We start from the raw sequence: 27,006 nt of genomic DNA, 5'->3' as shown, positions 1-27,006 counted from the left end.
GTGGGTGTACAAGGCTCCTTCTGGCTGGTGGAGGAGGAGGCAGAGCCCCTGGAGAAGTAGAACTCCAAGACAGTTGCTGGGAGGGGCAGCATGGGCCAGACAGGGTGGAGGGCCCAGTACTGCCACCTGGGCCCAATAGCGCAGGAACCCCCAAACCAGGCTGTGCCTTGTAGGCGGCGCCCACAGCCCTGCCGGGGCCTCAGCTGCCCTGGCACTAGTGATGCCCAGTCCGAAGCTTTCTTCCTGTGGCTCTTCCATTAGAGCCCCCGAGGGTCCCTGGAGGAGCAGGGAGAGTACAGGATTCTCCCAGCTCCTCTTCCAGAAAGTGGTCCAGGGAAGTGGTCCTGGCCATCTCCATGCTGGCCCCTGGAAACTGATTCCTCTGTGGATCCTGCCCCATCCAAATGGTATGTGACGCTGAAGAGCTGTTTCCTCCTCTTTAATGTGGCTACAATCATAATAACCTCCTGCACTGCAGCATCGTCGGAGAAAGGATCATAAGGGACAGGCAAAGGGCCTTGACAGGCAGGAGCATGGGGTGCTCATTTGTCTTGGTGATCGGGCTTGGAAGGATCCCTAGAGACCTTCCCTCCGCTTTCTGGCTTCATTGCTTCCAGCTGAGTGATCTGGGGAGGAACCTTGGGATTGTTCAAACCGCTGATGAAGACCACACTTGCCCTCCTGTCCCTCTGCCTGCTCAGGGCCCTCTCTCGCGTGGGTGGGGTGAGGTGGGGGCTTTCCAGCTCGCTCTCCTGCGGTCTGTTTCCCTACCCAACGAGCTGGGCTCATTTCCCCCATCTCCCAACCTTCCTGATCTCAGTCTTAGGCAGTTTTCAGAGGACCCTTGCTCCGTACCATGGCCTCAGCATTACTAGGCTTAGAGAGGAGAGGGGACTTCCCCAACACATGCAGGTGGTGGGAAGCAGAGCTGGGACTTGAACCCCCTGGATTCCAGCGGCCTTCATAGGATGTCATTTGAGCAATCACCTCTCCCATTCCCTGCCCCCTGCCTCTCTCCTGGTCCCTCTCCTCCCTGCCTCTTCCTCTCCATGGCTGTGCGGATGGAGGCCAGCAGAGCAGGCTGGGGCCCAGGTTTGAGTTCTGACTCCCAACCCTTTACTCACTGTATGTGACCTTTTGATGACTTTGCCTCTCTGAGCCTGTTTCCTAATCTGTAAAGTAAGAATAACATCCACCTCACAGGATCGTGTAGAAGATTCAGTAAGAAAATAGCATGGTTTGCTCTCAGCAGGTATTAGTTTTGAAGTGTAGAGTTTGGGTTTTGAACTTGAAAATATGGGTTCAGATCTTGGCTCTTATACTTGCTGGCTCTGTGGACTTGGTTGTGTGATTTCACCTCCCGGGGCCTCAGTGTCTTTGTAAGTGCGTGCGATAAAAGTGTCTACCTCATAGGTTGTCATGAGGATTAATGAGAATATTTTATGGAAGGCTTCTTACCATGGTGCTTGGTAGGTACTGGAAAATGTTGATCCTTTATTATAGGTAAAAATAATGGTAGATGGACGACCCCAATGCCCCTTGCTTGGTCTTCCTAGGAAATGGGGGCTGGGAGGACAGGGTCTGAAGGCCTCTCCTTCCGCACAGAGCTGCCGGAGAACTGGACAGACACTCGGGAGACGCTGCTCGAGGGAATGCTCTTCAGCCTCAAGTACCTGGGCATGACGCTGGTGGAGCAGCCCAAGGGTGAGGAGCTGTCAGCTGCTGCTGTCAAGAGGATTGTGGCCACGGTGAGCCCCAGTCAGGGTGGGGGAGCCATGAGCCAAGGGCCAGCTTCTTCTTGGGGTACCACTCATCCTCTGCTTATTACCCTGATTGGATGCAGCTGAGCCGTTCCCGTCCCCTAGCATCCGGCTTAGGGACTCTGGTAGAGGGGAGCCACTGGGCTTGTGGGGTCAGGGTCAATGTCCTCCTCTCCAGCTGTTGTGGCCATGGCCTCTCCCAGTCTCCCCTCCCCCAACTCAGGTCCCCTGTCTCAGGGTTGGTGACTTAGTGCCAAGGAGTAGTGGGGAGGTTGCTGTCACACAACCACTTGTCCTCTGGTCTGAGGGATAGGGTGACCCACCAGAGACAGATCTCCCCCCTCCCCAGCTGGCCATCCTGAGTAAGCATGGCCCTATAAATGCACCTCCCTTGGTGGCCTTTGGACCCCTCAGCTCAGACCCTCGCAGGTATAGTGGGTGGAGTGGAGAGTCCCCGGGAGTGACCCTGCTGGGTTGTGATAGCCCACTCAGTGCTCAGATGCTGCAGTCCCTCCTGGCTGTGTGTCCTTGGGCAGCTCCCTTAACCTCTGAGTCCCATTTCCTCCTCGGGAGAAGCTCTGTTGCCTCTAAGGACGACTCGAGGTCCAGGGCCTGGCAGATAGCAGGCGCTCCGTGGGCAGCGGTTGTCCCTGGGTTTATCACAAGAGTGGGCTGACGGCTGTCTTCCCCAGCGTGTCTGCGTCTCTACGCTGAGGCCTCCCGGGGGCCTCGAGTCTGGGGCTTAGACCAGCTAGGTGTAGCCCACGAGAGTAGGTCCCAAGTGGGGCAGGCAGGTTCTCTGACCCACATCTACCCCAAGGCCAAGGCCAGCGGGAAGAAGCTGCAGAAAGTGACCCTCAAGGTGTCGCCACGGGGGATTATCCTGACTGACAACATCACCAACCAGCTCATTGAGAATGTGTCCATTTACAGGTACGCTCAGTGTCGCCCACATTCACTCTGCCGCTTGGGGCAGTGGGTGGGGCGCCCCTTCTGAATCCAGGCTCCACCACTTTCTGTCTGGGTGACCTTGGAGCCTCAGTTTCCTCGTGTGTGGGGGGCAGGGGGGGATGGAAACAGACCCTGCCTCTCAGTGCTGTTAGGAAGTGCTGAGTGCACGGTGCCTGGCTCACAGTGGGTATTTGGTTAAAGGGCAGTTGCTGCTGTCATTATTCCGAGTTGCAGGAGGCAGCTGAGGCCTACTCAGGGCTAGGACCCCCTCCCCGCCGCCCCTCCGCAGGCGTGCTGCTGAGTCAGGCTCGGTGCAGAGAGCTGTGAACGCAGCAGCTCAGCTCTGGACATCTGGCCAGGCATTCAGGGAGGCCTCAGGGCAGAGTCGGAGGCCAGAGCGTAGATGGTATGGGGGGGCGGGGGGGGCACTGTTCTCAGGGAGGCAGAACCCAGCCCTTGGAACCTTAAGCTCTCCCCATTCCCTCTCTTGGCTGGTCAGTTGTAGGATTCCAATGCTGGAAGGGACAGTCCATTTTACAGATGGAGAAGCTGAGGCCCGGGGAGTTGCCCAAGGCCCTACAGTGAGGTAGTGGCTGAGCTGGGACCAGGGCACGGAGGCTGGAGCTCTGTCCAGCAGGCACTCAGCTGCGGGGCGCTCCTCCACCCTCTTGTTTTGTCTCCAGGCACGTGGCTCAATCCCCTGGAGCACAAGCCAGTCCTGGGGGGGGGGGGGGGGGTTGGTTTTAGAGTTTCTGGCTGGTGTCTTCCCCTCACCTTCCTGATTCTGCCTGCCTCCTTTAACTAGGGGAGGCCTCAGACCCAGCCCCTGCCGGCAAGGAGGGCAGAGAAGGAGGGGCCTGTCTGGGGAGACCTGGCAAGGCCTCCCTGGGGAGGTGGCAGGAGGCTGGATCCACTGGGGTGGAGAAGAGGTAGCTGCTGGCCTGGGGGTCCTAAGTGGTGCCGATCCCTGTGTCAGTGGCTGTGAGGGAAGCCGGGAGAACTGGGGGAGGAGTTTGCTGAGCTCCTTTCCCACCCCAGTTCCTCTGCTGATGGAGATTCCCGGGCTGAGTAGCTGGCAGGGAGGGAACAGACAAGGAGGGGTTTGGGGGCAAGTATTCCAAGAGGAGGGAGCTGCTGTGTATTCCTCCTGGACCCGCTGGGGCTCCCGGGCTGGTCATCTTCACACACCCTCACCTGACTCCCAGCTCCTCGACCTCTGACCACACCCCGGGAGAGAGGGCCTGGGGCTCCTCCGACCTCTGGGCAGGGGCATGACTGGAGGGCGGGGAGGGAAGGCCCAGTGAAGGGCATCGGTGCGCGGGGCGGTGTCCTGCTCCCCATTCCGTGTGGTCAGCACACACCCAGAAGGGTAGCATGGCAGTGCTTACAGCCTCTGGAACCCGCAGGTGAGTGCAGGTCTCAGCTCTGCCACTTGCTTGGTGATCCGACCGTTAGCTTCAGTTTTCTCACCTGAAAAGTGGGAATGATAATAGAACCCATCTCAGGGCAGCTCTGAGAATTAAGTCATATCTAGAGTGTTGCCTGGGGTGCAGGAAAGGCATAGCCGTTACCATTTTGGGGTATGACTCAGTAGAGGGGGGAAGTACCCTCCACTCCTTCCTGCCTAGCCTGGGTGCCCCCCATCGATGGCCCAGAATGCCAGGTCCAGAGGCCAAAGCCAGAGTCTCCCCCTGGTGGAGTAGGATAGCTGGCTCTCGGGGACTCGGGAGATGCCCTGTGGGGCACCCCAGATGTGGGCAGGCCCCTGTGCCGGGTTTGGTGACACTTCCCACTTGCCTTTCAGGATCTCCTATTGCACAGCAGACAAGATGCACGACAAAGTGTTTGCCTACATTGCCCAGAGCCAGCACAACGAGAATCTCGAGTGCCATGCCTTCCTCTGCACCAAGCGGAAACTGGTCAGTGGGGAGAGGCTGGGGCCCAGGCAGGCTCTGGCCTTGGCAGCCCTGCCCCTGGGGGGAGGCAGGACCCAGAGGTGACATCACTTAATATGAAGTATGAAATTCCTGGGAACCCCACGTGGATGCTGAGAGCACCGAGTAAGCCTGGCCTGTGGGCAGTGACAAGCCCATGTCACCAGTCAGTGCCCTGGTCCCTTCCTCTCTAACATGCTTGATTGGATTTGAATGGGGGGGGCGCTCTCCTGTCAGTAGGACAGTCTGAGGGTTCAGGGCCTTGTAGGAATTATTCCTCAGAGACTGGTGATCAGAGGGCCCAGGGGAAAGGCAAGGGGACCTGGCTCGCTGTAGCCAGAGTGGGGAGGGAAATGGCCATTTTTTGGCACCTCCCATGCGCCTCTTTCAGTGGTGGACTTTAGTCCTCATAGCTCTGTGAGGCGGCAGCTGCTCCTGGCTTCGCTGTTTTTATTTTCAGTGAGGAAGCAGATTCACAGAGGTCAGCTGTCTTGCTGAAGATGACACAGCCAGCTGGGCAGAGCGAGGGTTTAAACCCATGTTTCTTCCCCTCACCGCATGGCCGCGAGGAGCCCCGAGCTCCTTGCCCCATTTCCAGGCTACCCCCCTCGCCCCATCCAGCTGAGACGAGGCGGGGACCTCTGTGGTCTCTGGGCTTTGTCTTGAACTTTGGGACAAGCAGGCAGAGTGAGTCCACCTTTGGTGTTGATGCTTTCGTTTCGGAGGCCCGGAGATCTGAACATCTGCTCTGTGAGGAGATTTCTGACGTTTATTGGTTTAGTGTTGGCCTCTGTTAACCTCTGTACGGAGCCCAGAGCCCTCCTCCCCATACCCTGTGGTCCTTGGAACCAAGGAGACAAGATCCTCTCGCCTGTTCCTCTCCTCACGGACACATCAAGGACAGCACAGTCTTTAAGTGGCCCCCAGGCTTCCTGCCACCCATCAGGGCCTGCTCGAGACACGGTATTAGTTTCCAGTAGCTGCTGTAAGAAGTTACCAGAAACTTAGTGGTTTAAAGCAACCCAGATTTATTCTCTTACGGTTCTGGAGGTCAGAAGTCTAAAGTGGGTCAGTAGAGTTGTCATCCTTTTGGAGGTTCCAGGGGAGAATACGTTTCCTTGCCCTTTTTAAACTTTCTAGAGACCACCATTCCCTGGTTCCTGGCCCCTTCTTCAACCCGAGGGCCAGCAGTGCAGCACCTCCCAGTCTTCCTCCTGCTTCCGTTGTCCCAGTCCATTGTCACTGGCTCTGACCCTCCTGCCTCCCTCTTAGAAGGCCTGTTGTGATTCGGCCCCCTGGGTAATCCAGGATAACCCCCCATCTCAAAATCCTTAACTTAATCACGTCTGTGAAGTCCCCTTTGCCGTTCCAGCTAACCCTCACAGGTTCCAGGGATTAGGATGTGGATATCTTTGGGCGCCACGGTTCAGCCTCCCACAGGTCTTTTGGAGGGAGCACTGCAGGACGAGACAGATTAGGGGTCTGGTCCTGGCTGCTGTGCTCTGTGACTGTGGATAAGACCCTGCCCTTCTCTGGGCTGCTTGCCCATCAGCAGAATGAAGGTCACCTCAGTGACCTCCAGGATTGCTCTGAAAGGCCCCTTTCTTTTGTGGACCTTGTTTCTTTCCTGCAGACTCAGTGTCACCAGCCACTCACCCAGGCCTCGTGATGCCCCGGGTCCCCGGGCTGCAGTGGCTTCTCCCATGACGGCTTTGTTCTCACAGACAGTGACTCTTGGCTTTGTCTCTTATGAGGCCACAGAGACTTAAAAATACAGGCTCATTATGTCCCCATTGTTCGTCTCTTCCTCCCACTGACCAGAGCAGACACTGGGCAGGGGCAGCTGTGGCCCACAGCCACTTCTGCGGGGTGCGGACCCTGGGCAGGAGGGGCGCCGCGCTCCGGAGGCTTCCTCTGGGAAGGGGAGCTAGGGGGTAAAAGAAAGCGGGTGCTCGCCCAGTGGCTGAAGGGAGGCCTGGTCTGGGGCCAGTGGACTTTAGACAGGCTTGGACAAAATCAGCCTGGCCCAGGCCGAGAGGTCAGTTATTGAGGAAAACAGCCTGCACGCCGCTTGGCGCTTGGTGCTGGCGGCCGCACCCGGGTCCGGCAGGGGGCATGGCTACTGCTGGGCACCTGGGCCCGGGCTCTTCACTTTTCCTCACACACTTTGCTCTGTGTCAGGAGCTGACTGGCTCGATTACGGCTTATCCACCCTTTCTCAGCCGGCTTTTCCCCTTCCGACAGCCCAGGGCAGGACATGGTAAATAGGCCACCCGATGTGAGAGTGGTATTCTCGTGCCTCCCCCAGGCCTCCGCTGAGCCCAAGTTGGCAGTTGGAGATCCTGGCCGTGTTGGAAATCCTGAGATTCTCAGGGCTTAGTGGACATTTTTGAGAAGGAGGCAGAAGGTGAGATGGGGGCCTCAGGTTCTGCAACCCGCCAGCGGCCAGGTGCCCCACAGATGTCCGCTGCTGCCTGTCCCGGGCTAAGCCCTGTGTTGGGCACCGGGGACCCAGGGAATCGGCCGTGGAGATACCAACAAGATGGTGGGGGAGAAGGGCCAGGATTTGGTAACTGGAACACGGTGGGCTCAGTTCTAGGGTGGAGGTCAGTAAGTCTCACCAGAGGTCAGTAAGTCTTCCCAGAGAAGGAGACTTTTTTTTTTTTTAAGATTTTATTTATTTATTTGACACACAGAGAGATAGAGAATACTAGCAGCGGGAGCAGCAGGAGAGGGAGAAACAGGCTCCCCGCGGAGCAGGGAGCCCGATGCGGGACTCGATCCCAAGACCCTGGGATCATGACCTGAGCTGAAGGCAGATGCTTAACCAACTGAGCCACCCAGGCGTCCCGAGAAGGAGACATTTTGAATCAAGCTTTGAGGGCTGAGTAATAAGTGAGAGTTTGCCGGCCGAGAGAAGGGGTGAGGCGGTGGAAGAGCGCAGGACCCCGGCATAGGAGTCAGCTCGCGCAAAGACAAAGGTGCAGAATTAAATGGTGTGGTTGGTGGTCGAGGACTCAGATGTGACTGGAGCTGGGCTGGGTGGCAAAGTAGAGTCAGCCTGCATGCTGCCCTAGCCCCCTAGCCTTTGGGCCCCACAGTCTCCACACATCCCCACCCTTTCTCTGGGCGAGAAGTCGGTGACCACCCAGGGTGGGGGCGAAGGGGTTCCTTTCTGGGTTGCCCACCCGTTCAGCTCAGCTCGGGCAGCACAGCCACCAGGCCTCCCTCCCCTGGTGACTCCTGCTGGGCATGGCCAGGATGAGTTCCTCCAGAAAGAAATGCTTCTGTCTGCCCAACGGGGAGGCCTCCACCAGCACTGCAGCCTCAGGGTTCTGAAGTGAAGGTGGGGTTGCCGGCTTTGATGGGGGGCCCAGGGTTGCAGTGCAGGTGGACTGACAGGAAACAAAGTGACCCCCGTGATTCTACCCCGGGCACGCTGCGGCAGGGCTGTTATCCCTTACATGGCCGTCGGCATTCCTCAGGTAATCCTTCTGTGCAGGATTTATGCTTCCGGGGCAGCAGGGCCATAAGGGACCCGTGGCCGGACTTGGTCTGTGTACTAGGCTGGGATCTGGAATCCTGGGGGGTCCTGAGCTAGACCTGGCCCCTTGAAGGAACTCACAGCCTGGTTACTGGGAACAAGCCAGAGACATGAAAAACTGGGTGAGGTAGAACCCAGTTCAGGTGCTGAGAGACTCACAGGCCAGAGGCACTCCTGGGAGGGATAAGCATTTAGCCTGCGGGATCAGGGAAGGAAGACCTGCCCATGGGCAGGCTCGAGCAATCCTTTCTTGTAATGCTGCCCAGATTCCTGCACCCGCCCCAGAGAGCGGGGCCCACCCCACCCCCAGTCCCTGCCCAGCCTGGGCTTGTAGCCACCTGCGCACATGTGCATCTTGGGTTATATTTGGTTTACTTGCAGCTCGGGATTTCGGGGCGAAAGGGCAGAAATGTATGCAAGTGAACAAGTAGATTTATGCAAAAACAGTATCAGGTTCATGCCCCAGATATCCTGGAGGCAAAAATAATGGTGTTTCCATCTCCCTGCCACATTAGGTGACCAACCCTGTCTTGGGTGTATAGTGAGCTGACTCCGGCTGGTAATCAGCCCATATTTTTAGTTCATGGGCAATTCTCAATGGTAACTGGGTCTATTAAACTTGATTCAGACGTGACAGCTTAAATTGTAAACAGCTGTGAAGAGTTTCATACTTAATTACCATATTTAAGTTTTGCTATAAAGCACCCATACTTGCATCAAAAATGTAAATGACGGAGAGATTCAAATGAGATTTTATACTTCATGAAGTTTAATTGGCATGGATCAGTCAGCTTGTTTAAGGATTTTAAATTTTAGAAAAAAGAGTTTTAAAGGCAGTAGCCACAGATTCATTTCTCAATTAAATCAAGTCGTCTGGTGGAGGGAAAGGGAGTGGGTCCAAGGCTGGTTAGGCCTGAACTTATTGTGCACTTGGAAGAATCTGGTGCTTTCTTCCGTACTCTCGGGCTGTCAGAAGGAAGCTGGATGTCGCTTCCGGCTACAGCTGAGCTCTGGGACTCCCAGAGCCCAGCAGCTGAGCTGTGATTAACCCTGAACTGGAAGCAGAGAGAGGAAGAGGCTGCGATGAATGTGGGCTGGGGGTAGGTCCTGGCTGAGGGAGGCGTCAGGAGGCTGGCCCCTTAGGCGGATGCAGCGTTGCACCTCTGGAGGGCGTGGCCTGCTCTGGGGGGTCAGGGTGTTTAGACTAGGTTCTTGCCTTTAGGGAGCACCCAGATGGGGTGTCACAGGCATGTGAGCTGGTGACACTTTGATAGGCATGATGCCAGGTGGGCCTGTGGGGCCCCAGTGCAGGTGACCTGAGAGAGCTGGTGACATCTGAGATGGGTGTGAAGGGGTGCATGGGAGTTCCTCAGGGGTGAAGGGCCAAGGGGTGGCCCCCTCTTCCCAGTGAGTTATGGCACTGAATGGTTTTGGTCCCCTGCCACGGGCACGCATTGACATCGTGGATCCAGTTAGAAGTCCCTCCGACCCGGCATAGGGCTAACCAGGTCGAACCTTTGCCTCTGGCTGTTGGTCATTCAGGCAGTAGCCAGGCCCTTTCCAGTTCTGGCTTTTCTGCTCTCTCATTCCAAGGGCTAAGTTATTGTGTGAAGTCCTCGGGTAATTAGAGGAGGGCTTCTTGGAAGAAGCCAGCCCCTAGTTATTTGAATATAGAGAAGCCCAAAGGAGAGGGGAAAAAGTGGAGGCGAACAGCCATTGCAAACGTGGGGGCTGGAACAGAGGCAGGAACCTTGGCTGGGCTGCCGGTGCTGAGGATGCGGCCCCATCTGCCTGGAGAGGGCGTGGCCTTGGTACACCACAGGGCTGCTTGGCGACCAGGGAGGGGCCAGGACTCTGCCTTCACCCACCTGCCAGTTCGGAGCCTTGGTGGAGCAGAGCCTCGGGCCCACATTTCAGACTTGCTGTTACCTGCCTGACAGGCACCCCCCCCGCCCCGTTTCCTGTTTTTCAGGCCCAGGCTGTCACCCTCACAGTAGCCCAGGCCTTCAAAGTCGCTTTTGAGTTTTGGCAGGTGTCCAAGGAAGGTGAGTCTTGTTCAGGGACACTGTGGGGGGCGGGGATGAAACGGGGGAAGGCTGGCAGAGAGAGAGGAGTGGGGAGCGGGTGGTAAAGGCCCTGGAGTCCAGGCCCGGCTCTCCTCTTCCTTGCCTACCTGGTGTGTGACTTTGGAGAGCTCCCTTCACCTCCCTGAGTCCCATTGTCCCCCTGCGAAGAAATGGGAACAGCTGTCTCCCTCCCCCAGGGTGCTTGTGAGGGTCAAATCTGCAGTTTCCTTCCTCCCTGCTGGAGACCTAATGCCTGCCCCCCGACATTGGCTGCAGGCTGCCCCTGTCCAGCGATTGCTGGGGGCGGGGGCTGCAACGCTCTGTGCCTTGGTCCCACAGAGAAGGAGAAGAGGGACAAAGCCAGCCAAGAGGGAGGGGACGTCCTGGGCGGGGGCCTCCGAGACAGCACCCCGACGTTGAAGAGCCGTGAGTCTTGGGCCGGGGGTGGGGCCAGAATCAGCTGCATGATCCGGGTCTTCCCTTTATCCAGAGGGCCCTACTCACTCCTTCCTGGGCTGGGGCAAACCCTTGGTTTTTTATTTTTGTTTTATTGTTAAATAAATAATACATGCTCATCATAGATAAATTAGAAAATGTAGATAAAGGGAAAGACTGCTCGTTTTGGTGCATGTTCTTCCAAATATGTCTCTATGCAACTATATAAATATATGTATACATCTCTTTCTGTACATCTAACATCTTATTTATGTGATCTCTTAAAAACTTAACACCTGTTGTGAATGTAAAAATTTCAGCCTAAAACATTAGTTGGGGTGAGATTCTCGCCCTGTGGGCAGCCGTCCAGCTGCTTCGGGAGGTGCTCGGGGGGGGGGCTCGGGTGGGGGGCTCCGGTGGGGCTCTGGGTAGTCTGGTTGATAGGCCTGGGAAGGCCATACCTGAGAACAGAGTCAGGACCAGGTTAGCTGGGGAGTCTCCGGGACGGGGCTGGGAGATGAGGCCTGGAACCAGGAGGCTCTTCCCACTGACACACCTGACCGGACCCCTCATAGTGGTTGCCACTGGGAACCTGCTGGACTTGGAAGAGACGGCCAAGGCCCCGCTGTCCACAGTCAGCGCTAATACCACTAACATGGACGAGGCACCGAGGCCTCAAGCCTTGAACAATAGCAGTGTTGTCTGGGTGAGTGGTCATGTGGCCTGGGGACCCCACAGGGATCCGGCAAGCCTCCGCCTGATCCCTGGTTGAGGCCTAAGGCTTCTCTAGGGCCCAGGCCTTGGCACCCATGACTTCAGTCCTTTGGGAGGGCCAGACTCAGCCCAGCAGCGCCCAGGCCCAGGGTGGGGGGCAAACAATGTCCCTTTGAACTCGGGGCTGCCTCCCCAGCAGGCTTGGCTCCCAGCACAGCTGTCTCCTCACAATGCACAGGCTCTTGGTCGGAGTGCCCATGGCTCGGCCCACCACAGACCAGGCAAAGGCTCCCTTGTTCTGGGCGTGGGCACAGTTTGCTCCCCACACCCCTCCCTGCTCCGCCATCTGAAGGAGGAGGCTGAGGCCTGGCGGTCAGCGGTTGGGCCCTGACTCGCTCTGTGACTCGAGGCAAGCCCCCGACCTCTCTGTGTCTCAGCTTTTTCATCCCCTCAATAAAGATGATGACCTCTGCCTGCAGAATCTCCCAGAGGAAACTGGGTTTTTTTTAATTAAAAATTTAAAAATTTTTTCACTTGAAAATAATTTCAGACTTACAAAAACGTTATAAAAACAGTACAAAGCATTCCTGTTCACCTCTCATCCAAATTGTCCACATATCAGCATCTCACACAAGCACGTTACAGTGATGGAAATCATTACCATCAATCCGACGCTGGTAGATCATCACAGGCCGTAGGCACGTTTTTCCCCACGTGTCCACTGCACGTCCTTTTTCTGCTCTCAGATCACTTGCAGAATCACACGTTTCTAATTGTAAAATACCTGGAATGGTGACGGACTTGGGAAACTCAAATCCCGTTCGATATGGCGCCCTCGAGTAGGCATCAGGAGCCCGCTCTCTGCTGCTTGGGAACCACCCTTAGCACCCACCTGTCTGCTCAGGGAGGCTGCAGGGAGCCCCTCCCATTGTTTTCCCACCTAAGCTGTGGGGTTCCTGTCATCGGTTATCCCTCAGGAGCTTAGAAGTGGATGAAAGCAAGAAAACCTTCTTCCCTACCCTCTTTGCTCTTGGAACCTAAAAGCCATCTACCTCATCCAGTCCAACCCCCTCATTTTACGGAAGGACAAGCTGAGTCCCAGAGAGGAGCAGCGACTTGCCCAAGGTGTCCCTTGAGTGGTGGCTGAGCTGGGAATTCTACCCACCCAGATCCTCTTTCTCCTGTTCCACACCCCAGGTTTGGGCCCGCGGGTTGAGATGTGTGTACCTGTTCCCCAGGCACTCACCAGACTCCTACGCTTGTGTCCCGAGTCCCCATAGCTTACCCAGGGCTGGGCTAGCTCCTGGCTGTGAGCACGGGCTCCCCCACTGAGGGTTCTATCTCCTGCTTTGTTTTCCCCAAGGAGCTGGATGACGGCCTGGATGAAGCATTTTCAAGGTAACATTAGCTGGGCTCCTTGTGCTGGGGAAGAGGGCCTGGCATTTGTGGGCTGGTCTCTGGGGTCCTTTGCCATATCTGAGAACATGAACTCTGACCTTTCCCAGAGCAAAAAAATGTCAACTTGAATGCCTCCTGGGATGGGGAACTCACTATCTGGGGTTGGCCAGGTCTGCTAAAAGGCTCTTGCTGTTGAATCAAAAACTATTCCTAGTGGCTTCTCTACCACAATCTGAGATGAACTAAACACTCTGCAGCTCAGGTTGATTCCCTCTTCCTACACCTGGTGGAGCCTTCCAAACCTGGCTTTTTGCAGGCTTTGTTCCCTCCAGAGGCTTTGCAGTTGTGGAAAGGGGCAGGGAGGAGGTAATGCTTAATGAAACCCATGAAGCGATACATAGAGGAGGAATGTCAGGCACAGCAAGGAGATATTTTGGTCTTGTCTGAGGGTGGTGGCCTCTCCCCATCTTCCCAGGGGCCAGCCCTATAGCCATGGCTACCTTCAGCTTGGGGACATGGCCCCGAAAAGGCTGGGCTGGAGAGAGCCCTGGGCAGCCCAGGGTTCTGAGCACTGGGCCTGGTCAGTCAGGCGCCCCTGTCTCCTTGGGGACCCTGGGCAGCCCCCTGCAGCCCTCTCCTTCCTCCCCAACCCCTCCGTGCCGGAACCTGCTAGAAACCCCTGGGCCTAGCCTGGGGAGGTGGGGGTTCAGCATGGATGGCCCTTTCAGGGAGGCAAAGACATTCTTTTTACTGTCTTCCTGCTGACTGCAACCCCCTCATTTTAAGAAAATCTTCCATTTGCTTTTTCCAGATTACTTAAGTATCCTATGCTCTTTATTAACAACTTTGAAAATCAGCAAAGCATTAAACAGGAAATAACAGCATCCTATAATCCCACAGCCCAGACTTTTGGGCTTAATTCATGCTCATCCTATACATATACATTTTTTTTTCTTTTTGCCTTGATCACTCAAGATGGTATTTGCATTTGCGGATCCTGATTTTCACTGAACACTGACCTATCAGGAGCATTCCCCCCAGCCTGTTAAAAACTCCTTGTAAACACCTCATTTATTGACTGCCTCACCTTCTTCTAAGGACCTGGGCTGTAATTTACTTACCTCTCCCCTAGTTTTGGATGCTTAGGTTATCTTCCTTCCTGTAACAGTTCTGGTCGGTGGTCTGCTCCTGGTTGCACTGCCCCCACCGCGCGTGTGCCCCTCACTGCCCGCACGAGCGCTGCCCTTCCCCCTCTTTCTGGGTGGAGTCGGGGTAGGGGTGGCTCCCCTGGCCCCTCTCTCCATGGCGGGAATGCCCTTGCCTGCCCCACAGTTTTCTGAGCCGTTTGGTCCTCAAGAGTAGACTCCGGTCAGAGGCGCCACCCGTCCTGATATCCAGGACTGTCTTCTCTGGCCCCTGAGTCCTGGCCTTCTCCCACCTGTGCCCTCTCACTTCCGCCCCTTCGGGGGCCCCGGGCTCACAGAGCTCTGCTTTCCAGGCTTGCGCAGTCTCGGACAAACCCTCAGGTCCTGGACACTGGATTGACAGCACAGGACATCCATTACGCCCAGTGCCACTCACCTGTCGACTGGGACAAGCCTGATGGCAGCAGCGCCGAGCAGGATGATCTCTTCAGCTTCTGAGCGCCCCGGGGCTGGTGGGACACGTGACAGACCAAAGCCTCTGGTGGCGGCGTAGGGCCAGCGCCAGGACCCCCAGCCACCCTCTGCTGGGTGGCGGCCTGCGAATCCCAGCTGCATCCAGTCAGGCAGGGGGGAAGGAGAAAGTTCTCTTTCAGCCCCACTCTTTCTGTAAGAACTGAAGGATGCCTTGAATATTTATTCAGTGACTCCTGGTTCAGCTCGGAAGCCAAATTTGCGTCAGGCACGAGCGCGTGTTTTAACCAGCTTTCTGCCCTCTCTTGAGCAAGCTCTGCTCTGCTGCGGGTGTTGGTGACCAAAGCATTCTTGTCCCTTCTCTCTTTCTAAGGACCCAGATTTCCCTGGCGGTGGCCCCACTCCTTACTGAGCACAGGAGGGCCCCGCAGCCTCAGCAGAACGCTGCGTCCTCAAGTGTGCCTTCGGCCGGGGCCCCGCTGGGCTTGCGCCCCTGCCCCGGGGCTCCCAGCGGAGGGGCAGCCCCTGACCAAAGACAACGTGTAGCTGGCACTTTAAAGCGCACACGGCAGGTGTGGCCCCCAGGGGCTCCTCGAAGGTGCTGCATTGCATAGAGCTTTCTGTCTGCCCTTCCACAAGATGGTTCACATCGGGGCTCGGAACCAGTGTACCTGGCTGCCCATGGGTCCCCAGGGTCTGACTGCAACAGTGGGGATCATCTGTGACTGCCCTCCGCCGGGGTCCCCCAACCCACTCTTCTCGAGTTGGACGGGCACGTGTCCGCTCTTCCTGTCTCATCCGCGTGGGTGTCTCTGAGCCTCGATTCCCCACGCCTCCGGGGACAGCGTGTAGTGCCGAACACCGAGCCTTGGTCATGACTCTTTTGTCGCCATTTTACAGAGGAGGAGACAGGCCCCGAGTGTGGAAAGGGTGGAGGGCAGAGGAGAACCAGATCTGATGCCAAAGTTGCCTCTCCCAGCTCACACCGCCCTTCTTTCTGGCGTTGTTGTCCTCCCAGGAACCAAAAACCCCAGCTCTTTTCTGACCAAAATGTGTTTCATAACAAACCATCTGGTGCCTTTCCACAGACAACTGGCTTGAGCTTCCGCGCCCTGCTCGCTGGCTGGCTGCCGATTTGCGTGGAATGAAAGTGTCGATGCTAATTTGGAGGGTGAAACCAAACTAGACGCCGAAGCATCACACTCTTCTTTCCCGACCCTCACCCCTGGGTCGGCGCATGGCAGCGGCGTCTGTCCTCTGTCTCCCGTCCTCCTCCCGCTCCCCCCCCCACCCCGGGGCTCCCAGCAAAGCTGCCAGTGCCCTCTCCCCCTGGGGGTGCCTCCCAGGCATGGCTTTACTGAGCTCAAGGCGCTGATGGTCGCAGGTTTCACAGCCCAGGAGAAACACACACCATCTCTCAGCATCTACTTCTCTAAGCACTTGAATCGGAGCACAGAGAAGTGCCTGGCCGAGGGGTGGGGTGACATTTGTAGAGTGTCTATCAGAATACGGGCATCCGTTCCTTTCCCTGCCCAGCGCCTGCACCTTGCTGCCCACCCCAGACCTTGGTACCGGCCCCTGGATTTATTATGAGGCAGCAAGTTTAGGTCCCGACACCGGCTGTCCCTGGCACGAGGGTCCAGAAACCCCGAGAGGCCGTAGTGTGTGTGTGTGTGTGTGTGTGTGTGTGTGTGAGAACCGGACTTGGCCTTTGTGTGGGTCCCTGGCTGACAAGCTGTCTGTGCTCCCGTGTGTCTGCAGATGAGTCTTGTGCTTTGCTTTGTGTTGCTGTAAAAGACATTCTAATGAGGAAAAGACTAAGTAATAAAGGTTCTTTTTTTGAAAGACAAAGAGCACTTGGAGGGAGTGGCCTGTGGCCGGGTGGGAGCGCTCCTGCCTTTAGGGACTGCAGTGGTAGTGACCACAGGCCGAGGCATGGCAGGGGTGATGGTCTGTGCTCCCCTGGTAGAAGCCCAGCGGGGCCCTTTCGCACCCAGCAGATGTGGGTGTGCGGCGAGGTCATCCCTGGAGAGCTCGGGGCTGCACCAGCGATCCAGGGCAGTGGAAACCTAGGGTGGGGCCTCCTGGCCAGGGGTCTGCGAACCCATGGAACGTGCATATGATCATGTGTGGGTCCACGTGTGCGTTTTTCTTGGGGAGGATGTCCATCATTTCCGTCACATTCTTACATGGGTCCTTGATATGCGTTCATTTAGCAAACTCTGTGCTGAACACAGCCCGGGCCTGGGGGTCAAGTGCTGGGGCTGGCAGTTCGGACAGGGTCCAAGTAGACTCCAGATTGTGGCTTTGGTGTGAGTGGGGACCGGGGTGGGGGATGGTGGAAAGTGTTTTAGCGACGTGGGAGACCCAAGGCCTCACTCAGGCTGTGACACTGGATCGGTCACTTCTTTCCTTAAGCCTCGGTTTCCCCACTTGGGAAAAGGCTGCAGCAAGCTCCACCCCTCCCACCTCCCTGGTTTCTGTGACTTGGGTAACCATGATGTTGTTGGTGGCTACTGAGAAGGCTCAAAGTTCATCTCAGAGCAAAAGGCATTTGGACCCAATACATTTGAGGAAGTCAAAGTACAACGGACAATAGAGGCAGCTGCGGGTCACTGAGCTCTTCCTGTGTGCCTGGGGCCGTGCTGAACTTGATCTCCTCCGAGCCCAGTGCTTTTAGCTGCCCTTACTGCTGCAGCACCCAGGCTAGGGCGGAAGGCGGTCCTGCACCCAGGCCAGACGCAGATCTGTGTGACCCTTGACCCCACCACGTCCTGACCTCCCCGGAGCCACACCTGTAGTCATGCTGCCCGTGGCCTCCTGTGAGCCCCACGGTGCCGGCCACAGAAAGGCCCCTCTCTTCGGGCTCCAGTGGGGGTCTCCTCCAACACGTATCTCTTTGTCCCTTTCAAACAGTGATATTTAAAATGTCTGGAACCCAGAGGCGGGGCCCTCTGATGTCAGGCCGACTCACTGTGAATTCTGAGTGGATCATAGATGACTAAGAAATTCTCTCCTTTCTTCTCCCATAATCTGAAAAGACACCCAACAAGTTCATCTTTCGGTTTAAATTTGGCCAATGTCTTTAGTCTCCGGATGTCTCAAATTACGAATCCTGAGCACCCGCCGTCTGCTCTTTCATGCATAACGGATGAAGCCAGGAAGAACAAAGTCGCCTTTCAGATTTGATGGGACCTTCAGCTTTGCCGGGTGGATGTCAAGGTCTTCTCTCCCAGGAGGAGATGCCATCCCAGTTAAATCTCTCCAAGGACTTCTCAACAAGCCCAGATGGGGAATTGGGGTAGATTCCGTGCCCTTGGCTCTGGCCTTCCTCCTCCTGCCACCCCGTGTGTACAGATCACAACAGGTGGCCTGCTTACCTGTTAGGACAGGAGCCTTTCTCCAGTGCTTTATACATGCCAGGCCCCGTTAGGTCCTTTACACCAACATCGGTGATACTAATTCTAACAACTGTGCTATGAGGTGGGTGGTCCTAGTCCCATTTTCAAGATGGGACAACGGAGGCTCAGGGAGGATACGTGAATTGACCAAAGTCTCACAGCCAGTAAGGAGTCTGTCCGACTAGTGCTTATTTCCACAGCACTACCCACCCCGTGGAGTGAAGGGCAAAGCCGAGCCGAGCGGCCCATGCCCAGAAATGGGCAGCCTCTCCCATGTGGCAGATGGGAGCTGCGGGCCAATGGGTGTCTCCATGGGCAGGGTAGCGGGCCTGGGCCAGGCTAGGCGCCCAAAGCAGGGGCCGTCTTCCAGACGGGTCCAAACACATCCTTCCTGCTCACTAGGTAGCTGCCCTTCGGGGCTGTTGCTCTGGACATGCCCGGTTTAGGACTTGGCATCGGCACCTTGTATTGCCCCCGGTAGGCATTGCCCAGCCTGGGGTGGGCAGGGAAGGGGGCTGGCCAGAGTGAGCTTTGGGGTCCCCCAGAGGGGGAAGGTGTCCTCTGGGGGCAGACTCATGTGTGGCTGGTGGTGAACGGCAGCCTCAGAGGTGCCGGGGAGGGGAACACCTTTCCAGAACACCGGCTGCATCTGCACACATTAGCTAGTCGAAGCTGCTGTGCAGTGACTGTGCTAGCAAGCTTATAAGCCCATTTTAAAGACAATGAAACTGAGGCTCACAGAGCTTATGTGACCTGCCAGCCTCCCACAGATGGTAAGAGGCAGGTTACTGTCCCAGTGTGGCTCTGCCTCTCTCTGTGGGTCACTGGGAACATTTGGACAACACCCTGCTTGCTTATCAGGAGCTTCTGAGCTGAGCCCCCACCACACAGGTGCTGGATCAGGTTGGTGCCTTTGCTTCCAGCCAGGACAGATGTGAGCTGTGTCACAAGTCCTGGTTGCCAAGCAACAGTTCTGACTGCACCTGCTGAGCCCCTGCATGGGGTGGGGCTTCCAGGGCCTGCCCTGATCTCTTCGCAGCCCAGGGGTTGTGGGTCACAGCGCCCTGGAGAGCTGGGCATGATGTAGGTTTGCCTCCCACCACGGGGACGTGGGAAGTCAGAGCTGAGGAAGCCAGCAAAGGCTTCTGGAAGAGGGGAGTGTTCCTACTGGGCCTTGAAGGAGCGTACAAAGGTTGGAGATTGCCTTGGTTACCCTGAGCTCTGCGCAGCCAGGGCCTGTGTTTGAGACACCTGTGGCCCCAGGGCCCAGCATAGCACCTGGCAGCGAGTGGCAGTCAGTGACCAAAAGAGGGACGGCCAGCTGGCTTCCTGTGAGAACCCGCTGAGAGAGGGGGCGAGGCCAGCCTCTGTGGCACCATGGTCCACTTCGCAGGCTGTCTGTCCGGAGGCAGACCCGTCCTATGGCAAGCTCCCCCAGTTCCGCTGGGCCAGGCGCTCTAGGTCTCCGCCATGCACAGCCCCGCCTGGTTTCGTAAAACGTGTGGTCTCCTCCTCCGCCCTGACCAAGGATCTTGGTTTTCAAAGTGTCTTTAAAGCAGGATTCTAGATTGTCAGTGCCAGAAGAGCCCCTAATGGTCCTCCGGGCCACCCCCTTTGTTTATACCTGGGACACTGAGGCCCACAGAGGGACAGGACTCCCCCCAGGTTGTGTGGGCAGTTAGTTATGCAGAGCTGCACTTCCAGCCATAGATTTTTCCGCAGCCCCATGCTCAGTCCTCCACCCCAGAGGGAGAAGTCCCTTCCCCACACTTGTGCTCGAGGTCCAAGGGCTTGTGGGGAATTGGAAAGGATTGTAAGAAGGGCTGGAGAAAGGGCCTGGTGAACTCCAAGGCATGGAACGAGCGTCAGTTCATCATCTGCTTCTTCAGCCCCCTCCTCGAGCCCCGAAGTCTGCTCTGCAGCCAGAGGGGCTGGCAGAAGGCCTGAGAGAACCAAGAGTTGTGCTGAGGAGCACAGCCCCTCTAGCAGCCTGGGCCGGGATCTCAGCTTGGCCGCTTCCGAGCTGTGCGAATGACTTCCTAGTCTGGGTCTGGGTCTCCTCTCCGGTAAAGGGGACGAGAGCAGTACTGTCCAAGTTGGGGTGTTGTGAGGAGAGAATGAGTTAACGAATGCTTCATATTTGTAAGGTGCTGAAAACACCATCCGCTGGGGCTATCCCTCTGTCCTTGTTGCAGTGAGGTCTGCTCTGGGCGGGGAGGGAGGGGGAGGGCGGGGACCAGTCTCCCCCCAGGGGAGAGGCCCTCCCCCACCTTTCCTGGTGGCAAATGTCCCACCAGCTTCTACCCTGATGCCACTCAAGTGCACATGCTGGCTTGTCCCCACCATCGAAACATGCCCTCTGGGAAAACTCGAGAAACTTTCTTGTCCATTTGGGATTCAGTTAAGAAAACATTCTACCCTAGCTGTTTCAAGTAGGAAATGAATCTCTTAATAAAGAGATTCAGCTCACAAAACCACTGGCAGGGCTAGGGGAGTGAAGGAGGCCCCTGAAAAGGTTCAGGGAATCAGGGAAGGCGGGGGTGGGGCAATTTGCTGCCAGGGATCCCGGGGCGCCCTCACCTCCAGCTCTCACATGATCTGGTCTCACGGGCAGGAGCCGCTCGGAGTCTGCCCACAAAGGGAAGTGGGAAAGTGGTTTATAGGCGTCTAGCCCTGAGATACAAGAGGGCATCTAGAAGGGAAGGGAAGCAGTGCCGAGCAGCCACCAGACCACCTGGCACCCCCCACCCTGCACTCCGGTGCGGGGGTCTGTGGTCCAGAGCGAACCTCCCTGCCCCACCCACCACCTGTCAGGTGCTACACTGAGACTCACACCCCATCTTAATCCTCAGGACAGCCCTGTGAGAGCCGAGACTGAGGAGAGTGACCTGATAAATGACAGAACCAGGACTGTACCCCAGGCCTGTCTGGAGATAAGCCTGCTCCTGGATGCTTTCAGGGATCAAGAGTCACTCCTTTAACACCCATTGATTGATCACCCACCACACGCCAGGCAGGGTTCCAGGTGGTTGGAACATGGCAGGAAACAAAATGACCCAAGTCCCATCCTCGTGGAGTTGACGTTCTGCTATGGTTGATACTGAGACCCCCCCCCCCCCGCCCAATTATGAATCAGTCATCTGTGGTGCTCAGTCCCATGAAGGAGAAAAAGCAGGGGAAGAGGCTAGACCACCCGGTGGGCAGTGTTGTTTTACCCAGGGTGGGCAGGGACTCTTGAGCAGAGACCCCACAGGAAGTAGGGAGGCCAACACATGGCTATTGGAGGAAAGAGCGCTGGAGCACATGCAAAGCCCCCCAGGCAGACAGAAGCAGAATGTGGCAGGAACAGGAGGGGCAAGATCCATGTGGCTGGAGAGGAGAAGTGGGGTCTGAGAGCGGGTCAAGCACGTGGGACCTCCGGGCCATGGCAGGGGCCTTGGGCTGGCTTCTGAGTGAGACGGTCATCAGAAGGTTCTGTGCAGAGAGAGACAAGATTGCAGAGAGGCGGTATGCCAGGGTGGATGCAGAGACCTCGGGGGTCCAAGGTTACGGGCCGGCCCTAGAGGAAGCCGGCTTGGGGCTAGGAAAGGGGCAGCAGCAGCTTGAAAGCAGAACAGCATTTCCTCCCTCTGTTTTCCAACCGAGGACAACACCATGTGCCTGGCCAGGGACCCAAATCTGTGCACCGGGGACACTGTGGGTTTCTGTGGGGTTGGGTCCAGAGTTTGTGCAAACTTGTCTGGTGTGCAGGGCTGGCATCTCTGAGTGCCTGCCAGCCACAAGCCGTGGTGCCCCAGGCATCTCCAGGCACGCCGTGTCATCACTTTGGGTGTGCGGAGCAAGCCCATGTTGGCTGGGTGGGTCTGTGTGCGGCGTCCCAGGCGCACAAACCTGAATGTGAGCCTGGGAACATGTGAGTTCGGGGCGGGGGGTGCGGGGGCATATGTATTCCTTTGTGCGTACATGTGGGTCCCTGCTTGTCTGTAGGGGGCAGCAATGGGGAATGTCTTGGATTTTGGCTCAGTCACTGGGGCCCCTGCTTGCTTGACATTCCACAGAGCTCAGCTCGAGAGTTTTTATAGTGAATCAAAACAGAGGGCCCCTGGGACCCAGCAGAGTTGATGTGCGCTTCCTGGGGACTTGGGTGGACGGTCTGCCTCCTGGGGGTCTCTGACAGCTTAGGGAGGACTCTCCATCCCTCCCCAGTGACCAAGTTGGATCAGGGCTCCCTCCACCCAGGTAGGAAGACTGTCTGACGTTTGGGCCCTGCCAGCCTTAAGTAAAAGCCAGATTCCTGAACCAGAGGGCCTTCCGGAAAGGCCAGGTCCTTAGTACTGTGGAAAGGGCACAGAGCTAGGGATCGGAGGGACCCAGGTTCAAATCCCATCTCTGCTACTTCCTCCTTCCTAACCTCGGTGTGATGACTGCAGTTTCCCCATCTGCAGAGTGGGGACCTACCGTGGAGCTGAGGTGAGCACTCACCGTGTGCCAGGCACTGTGCTAGGGGCTTTATATGGAGCACCTCATTTGGTCTGTACACTAACCCTCTGCAATGGCTACTGTCCCCATTTTACAGAAGGGGAAAGTGAGGCCCGGGGAGGTGAAGTTACTTGCCCCGTCACTCAGCTGGGAATGGGCAGAGCCTGGGTTTGGGCCAGGTAGTCCGGCTGCAAGAGCAGGAGTGTGAGACAGTGAATAGAAAGCAGGGTGCCTGATTCCTGGTCGGTGTTTGGTCCATGGTGGTGTTACTGATGCCAAATGGCTACTCAGGGTCAAACTCCTAACCCTGAAGGATAGCTCTGGGCTCTCCTCTCATTTTAAATTTAAAGAAGGTAGTGGAAAATCACCAGAGTCGGGGGACCGAAGTTCAAACCCCGGCTCCGTGACTCCCTTGCTGCGTGACCTCGTGCGGGTCACGTCCCCTCCCTGAGTGAGGAGGGGCCCACCCATCAGGATCATTCGTGCACAAAAGAGCTTTGCATCCTGTTATGAGTTGACTTGTGTCCTCCCAAAAAGCTATGCGGAAGTTCCAACCCCCACTTCAGAATCTGGCCGGATTAGGAAATAGGGTCTTCACAGAAGTCATCAAGCTTAAACGAGGTCCCTCGGGTGGGCTCTAATCGGATGCGACGGATAGCCTTGTACAAGGGGGAGTTTGGACAGGACAGACGCGCACCAAGGAGGGACTGAGGAGATGCAGGGAGAGCGTCATGTGGAGACGGGAGCGATGCTGCCATACCCTGGGGACTTCTGGGGCAGTCAGGGGCTGGCAGAGGCCAGGCACAATCCTTCCCCTGCGGGTGACAGAGGGAGCGCAGTCTTCTGGCGTCCGGAACTGTGAGACAATACATTTCTGTCGTTCTGAGCACCTGAGTTTGTGGTGCTTTGCTGCAGCAGCCCCAGGAAGCTAATACACAGGCTGTGACAATATCCACAATGCCCTCCATTTTTTCCGGGGGTACAAACACCCTACCCCCCCACCTCCACTAACCCTGTGAAGAGACCCAGGCTCCCAGAGGTGCCGTCAGTGGTCCTACGGCCCAACAAGTGAGTGCAGTGTCAGCACTTCAACCCAGGTCTGCCTGACTCCGAAGTCAGTGTTGCTGCGCCCGGCCCCAGAGCCCGGGGCAGCCCAGGAACCGGGGCCCCCCACCCCCGCTCCTCAGCTTTGCTCTGTGGACTCTTCCCATCCTCCGTACCCCTGCCCACCGCCAGGGCTGTTGGGTCTGTCTCACAGCCTGGCCGTGAGCCCTTGGAGGGGGAGATGGCAGTGAGTGGTTCACTGGTGTTGGAGCCGGGGGCCCCGGGTTCCAGCCCTGACTCCTGCTGTTGGCTGTGTGACTGGGGCAAGTCCCCACTGCCTTTCTGAGCCTGTCTCTTGGTCTGCGAAACGGGACCACGAATGGATCTCTACGTTCCCTGCACGGAGGTGGTGAGATCAGGCATGGGAGGAAGCTCCGAGGGGCTGTAACGGGGGGCTGCTGCCTGGGCAGGGCCCGTGAGTGAGGCTATAAAGTCCTGCCCGAGGCCACCAGGGCACTGTGTCCCACACTGGCTGATGGCTCCGGTCTACCCCAGAGTGGGAAGGCAGGTGCGTCCGGTCTGGAAGATACTGAAAGCTGTTCACTCCCCCACCTCAGCTCTCAGTCCCCAGGGTTGCCATGGGGAAGGGGACAGGGATTGGGATAATTCGTGGTCATAATTTATCGAGTACTTAGTCCGTGCCTTATTGTTGTTTGAATGTCATTTCCACGACGGCTCTGCAGAGCAGGTGATGTTGGTCCCATTTTATAGATGAGGAAACAGGCTCAGAGAGGTGAAGTGACTGGCCCCAGGCCACAGAGGCAGGAAGGGCCAGGGCCAGGATTTGAGGCCAGGCCCAACTCAACATCCCGGGGCTCTTTGTCACAGCAGCTCCCTCGTGCCCAGATCAGCCTGATGTTTGGCAGAAACTGGGCTGGGGCCCAGAGGAGGGATGGAACTTGTCTGAGGCCACGCTGGAGACGGGGGCCAGACGCAGGTCCAGGCCTTTCTTCCTCTGCAGAGAGCAGGGCTGGAGGGCAGCGAACCCCAATTAAATAGGTCTGGAGTCTTCAGCTGCCCCTCCTCGTGTGGAGAAGGCCATGCAGGGCCATCAGGCAGAGGCCTTGGGGCTGGCCTGAGGCACAGGCCTGAAGAGGGCCCAACAGTGAGGTCCAGGCCGGTGCTTGGTCTCCCTGAACGACAGACCTCTGCGCTAAGCATGGCGCCCCTGGGTGGCTCAGTCAGGGGAGGCCTCAGCTGGGCTGGGGGTGCCAGGCCAGTGGTTCTGGCCCCAGGTGATGTTCTGCGAGCGGGGCGCTCAGTCCCAGCCCTGCCGATCCCCACCCCCTCCCTGGCAGTAAAGGCCCCATGCCATCCCGCTTCCACTGCCGAAGAAAGAGCAGGGGAGAGAATGTCTCGAATGCTGTTTTATCGCAGTAAGTTTGTCGATTCAGCTCATTACATTTCATTAGAATTATTTAATTAGAATCTTAATAAAAGAGTAAAGCAGGAAGGAGGCTGAGGAGCGGAGGTGGGGAAATCCGTGCTGAGCGTGTGAAGTAGACCCAGCTGGGGAGGTGGAGTGGCGGAGGGGCTGCTGGGACATTTGCCTGCAAAGTGAGGAAGGGGTTTGCACGCGCCGGGCCGCTAGGGCAGGAGCTGGCAGGGGGGGAGGGGAGCGCACGGAGGGCCCAGGGCTGGGCTCTCACCAGGTGGCCCCTGCGTGCCAGGTCTGCACTGAGGACACTGGGCATGTGGGGGGGAGTAGGACCCATTTCCTGCCCTCCAGGGAAACAGACAAGAAGCCAGACAGTTACAACGCCCGGTGCTCGGGGCTCGGATGGGGGATGCAGAGCGTGCTATGCCAGCCATGGAGAGGGCGTTAGCCTGGCATGCGGTTAGAAAACAGGGATGCCTTTGGTGACACCTGAACGCTGACTTGGAGTTGACGAGGCAGGGAAGGGCTTTAAGCAGGTTTGGAGAGAAGGCAATGAGTTTGAGGCTCCTGTGGGAGCAGGGGTGGGGGCAGGGTGGAGTGGAGTCTCGGAGCCAGGACCTGGAGCCAGGTAGTTGGTTCCCCATCCCGGTGCCACCACTGTGGCCTCTGGCAAGTTATGCTCCCCCTCTGAGCCTCGTTTTCCTCATCTGTGGATGGGGGCAACAACAGCACCCACCTCGTACGGGCTCTTCTGTGGTTAGATGCGCTGATACGTGTAAAGCACTGGGAACAGCAGCTGGTACATGGCCAACGCTCTGTGTGTAGCTGTTAGCACTGTCGTTCTTACCACCCGAGTGCACGTGTCCAGTCGTGATCAGTTACATGAGGCTGGGCGGGGACTAGCTCTGGTGGTGGTCAGGGAAGCCGCGGGTGCCGCTGGGCACCCTAAGAGGGTGTGGTGGGTACCCATCCTGCCACTCATCCTCTCCATTCCCTCTTTTCCTCCTTCCCTGAAGGACCCATTTTGTTCAGAGATCTGCCCTCAACACAGCCCGTGCTCTTCAGGGCAGCTGACCCCACACTCCAGCTCCAGAGAGGGATCTGGAGAGACTCAGCCAGCCCGGTCATAGCATTCCGCCTGGTGCAGGTGCTCAGTGAGGCCGAAAAGCCGACCTGGTTCCACGGTCAGGGGAGAGAGATCCTCCCTCCCTCCCTCTGTCACTCCCCCTCTCCCTCTTTGGTACAAACACAAAGAAGCCAGTGGCCCCCTTGCCACCCCTCAGGGCACCACCAGACCTAGCAGGAAGCCAGTCGTGGGCTGCTATACCACCTCTCCCCCTTACAGAAAAGAAGGTGCTGATGGGTGGCGTTTGCGGATTTCCAGGGTGTAAATATCCCCCCCGGGGCCGCTTTCAAGCTGCGACAGGACATCACCTAACACAGACGTGGAGTGCATGCAATCAGCCCTGCAAGCCAGCGAAAGCGAGCTCCAGCCCTGCCAGATGAAGCCAACCCCGAGGAAGGCGGAGCTGAGAGAACAGCAGTGGCCCCTCTGACAGCTCTGGGAGCCGCTGGGAGCCGCTGGGAGCCGCTGGGAGCTGGGCCGTGCCCGGGGGCCCACCTGCCCCGGGCCTCCATTTCCCAGGGTGTTCAGCCACTTGCGGCCAAATGCACCCCACACGCTGCAGGACGTGGAGCGGGAAGAGAAGAGGTCCCAGGAGCAGCCTGACCCATCCGCATCCGTGCAGCCGAGGAAGAGGAGGCTGGGCACTCTGCCGACAATGCACCTGGGCGATGCAAAGGATCACGTTTGCATGTAGTTTTCCTCCAACTTCGTCCTGCTGCAGTAAAAGATAAGAGAATTCCTAGCCCAGCTGTAAAAGAAGTTCCTAGGCTCCAGTCCATGCCTTGAGCCAAGAATGTAGGGATTAAAGCTGTTATTCTTTTAATTGTCCAGTGTCATGGAAGCAGCCAACCGATCTTTAAAATCTTCGTGCCATTCATGTGCTCAAAGGCAGTAGCAAATCAGGCCCTCCAAGCTCTGCCTTCAATGGCACTTTTTTCCAGATGGCCGCAGGCCATAATGTAATTCATTAATTTAATTTAATTAGCTGTTTCACCACTACGTACCACAGCCTGCTAGATTCCCATCCCTGGATACCAACTGGATTTTCGCTACCTTCAGTCCCAGCTGGACCAGATCATTATTTCCCCCATTTCCCTGAG

At 57.1% G+C, this 27,006-nt stretch overlaps 1 protein-coding gene across 6 annotated transcripts in view; it reads left to right on the top strand.

Annotated features, from left to right (window-relative positions):
- The window catches only part of LDLRAP1 (low density lipoprotein receptor adaptor protein 1), a 34,367-nt gene extending 7,638 nt beyond the window's left edge, over window positions 1–26,729 (top strand). For 2 of the 6 annotated variants that reach the window (XM_036114918.2, XM_078073619.1), the window contains exons 2-9: window positions 1,606–1,748; window positions 2,581–2,693; window positions 4,516–4,630; window positions 10,162–10,234; window positions 10,532–10,681; window positions 11,266–11,396; window positions 12,768–12,802; window positions 14,301–16,269. In XM_036114918.2, coding sequence (XP_035970811.2) covers window positions 1,606–1,748; window positions 2,581–2,693; window positions 4,516–4,630; window positions 10,162–10,234; window positions 10,532–10,681; window positions 11,266–11,396; window positions 12,768–12,802; window positions 14,301–14,445 — 905 coding nt within the window. In that variant the 3' untranslated portion in view covers window positions 14,446–16,269. The other 4 variants (XM_036114962.2, XM_036114951.2, XM_036114940.2 and 1 more) reach the window with 4 other exon arrangements.
- Window positions 26,730–27,006: the final 277 nt, after the last annotated feature.

Source organism: Halichoerus grypus, chromosome 5 (genome assembly GCF_964656455.1).
Source record: "Halichoerus grypus chromosome 5, mHalGry1.hap1.1, whole genome shotgun sequence".
NCBI lineage: Eukaryota > Metazoa > Chordata > Mammalia > Carnivora > Phocidae > Halichoerus > Halichoerus grypus.
The sequence above is the reverse complement of the archived record's forward strand: the minus strand, read 5'-3'. Positions and strand labels throughout refer to the sequence as shown.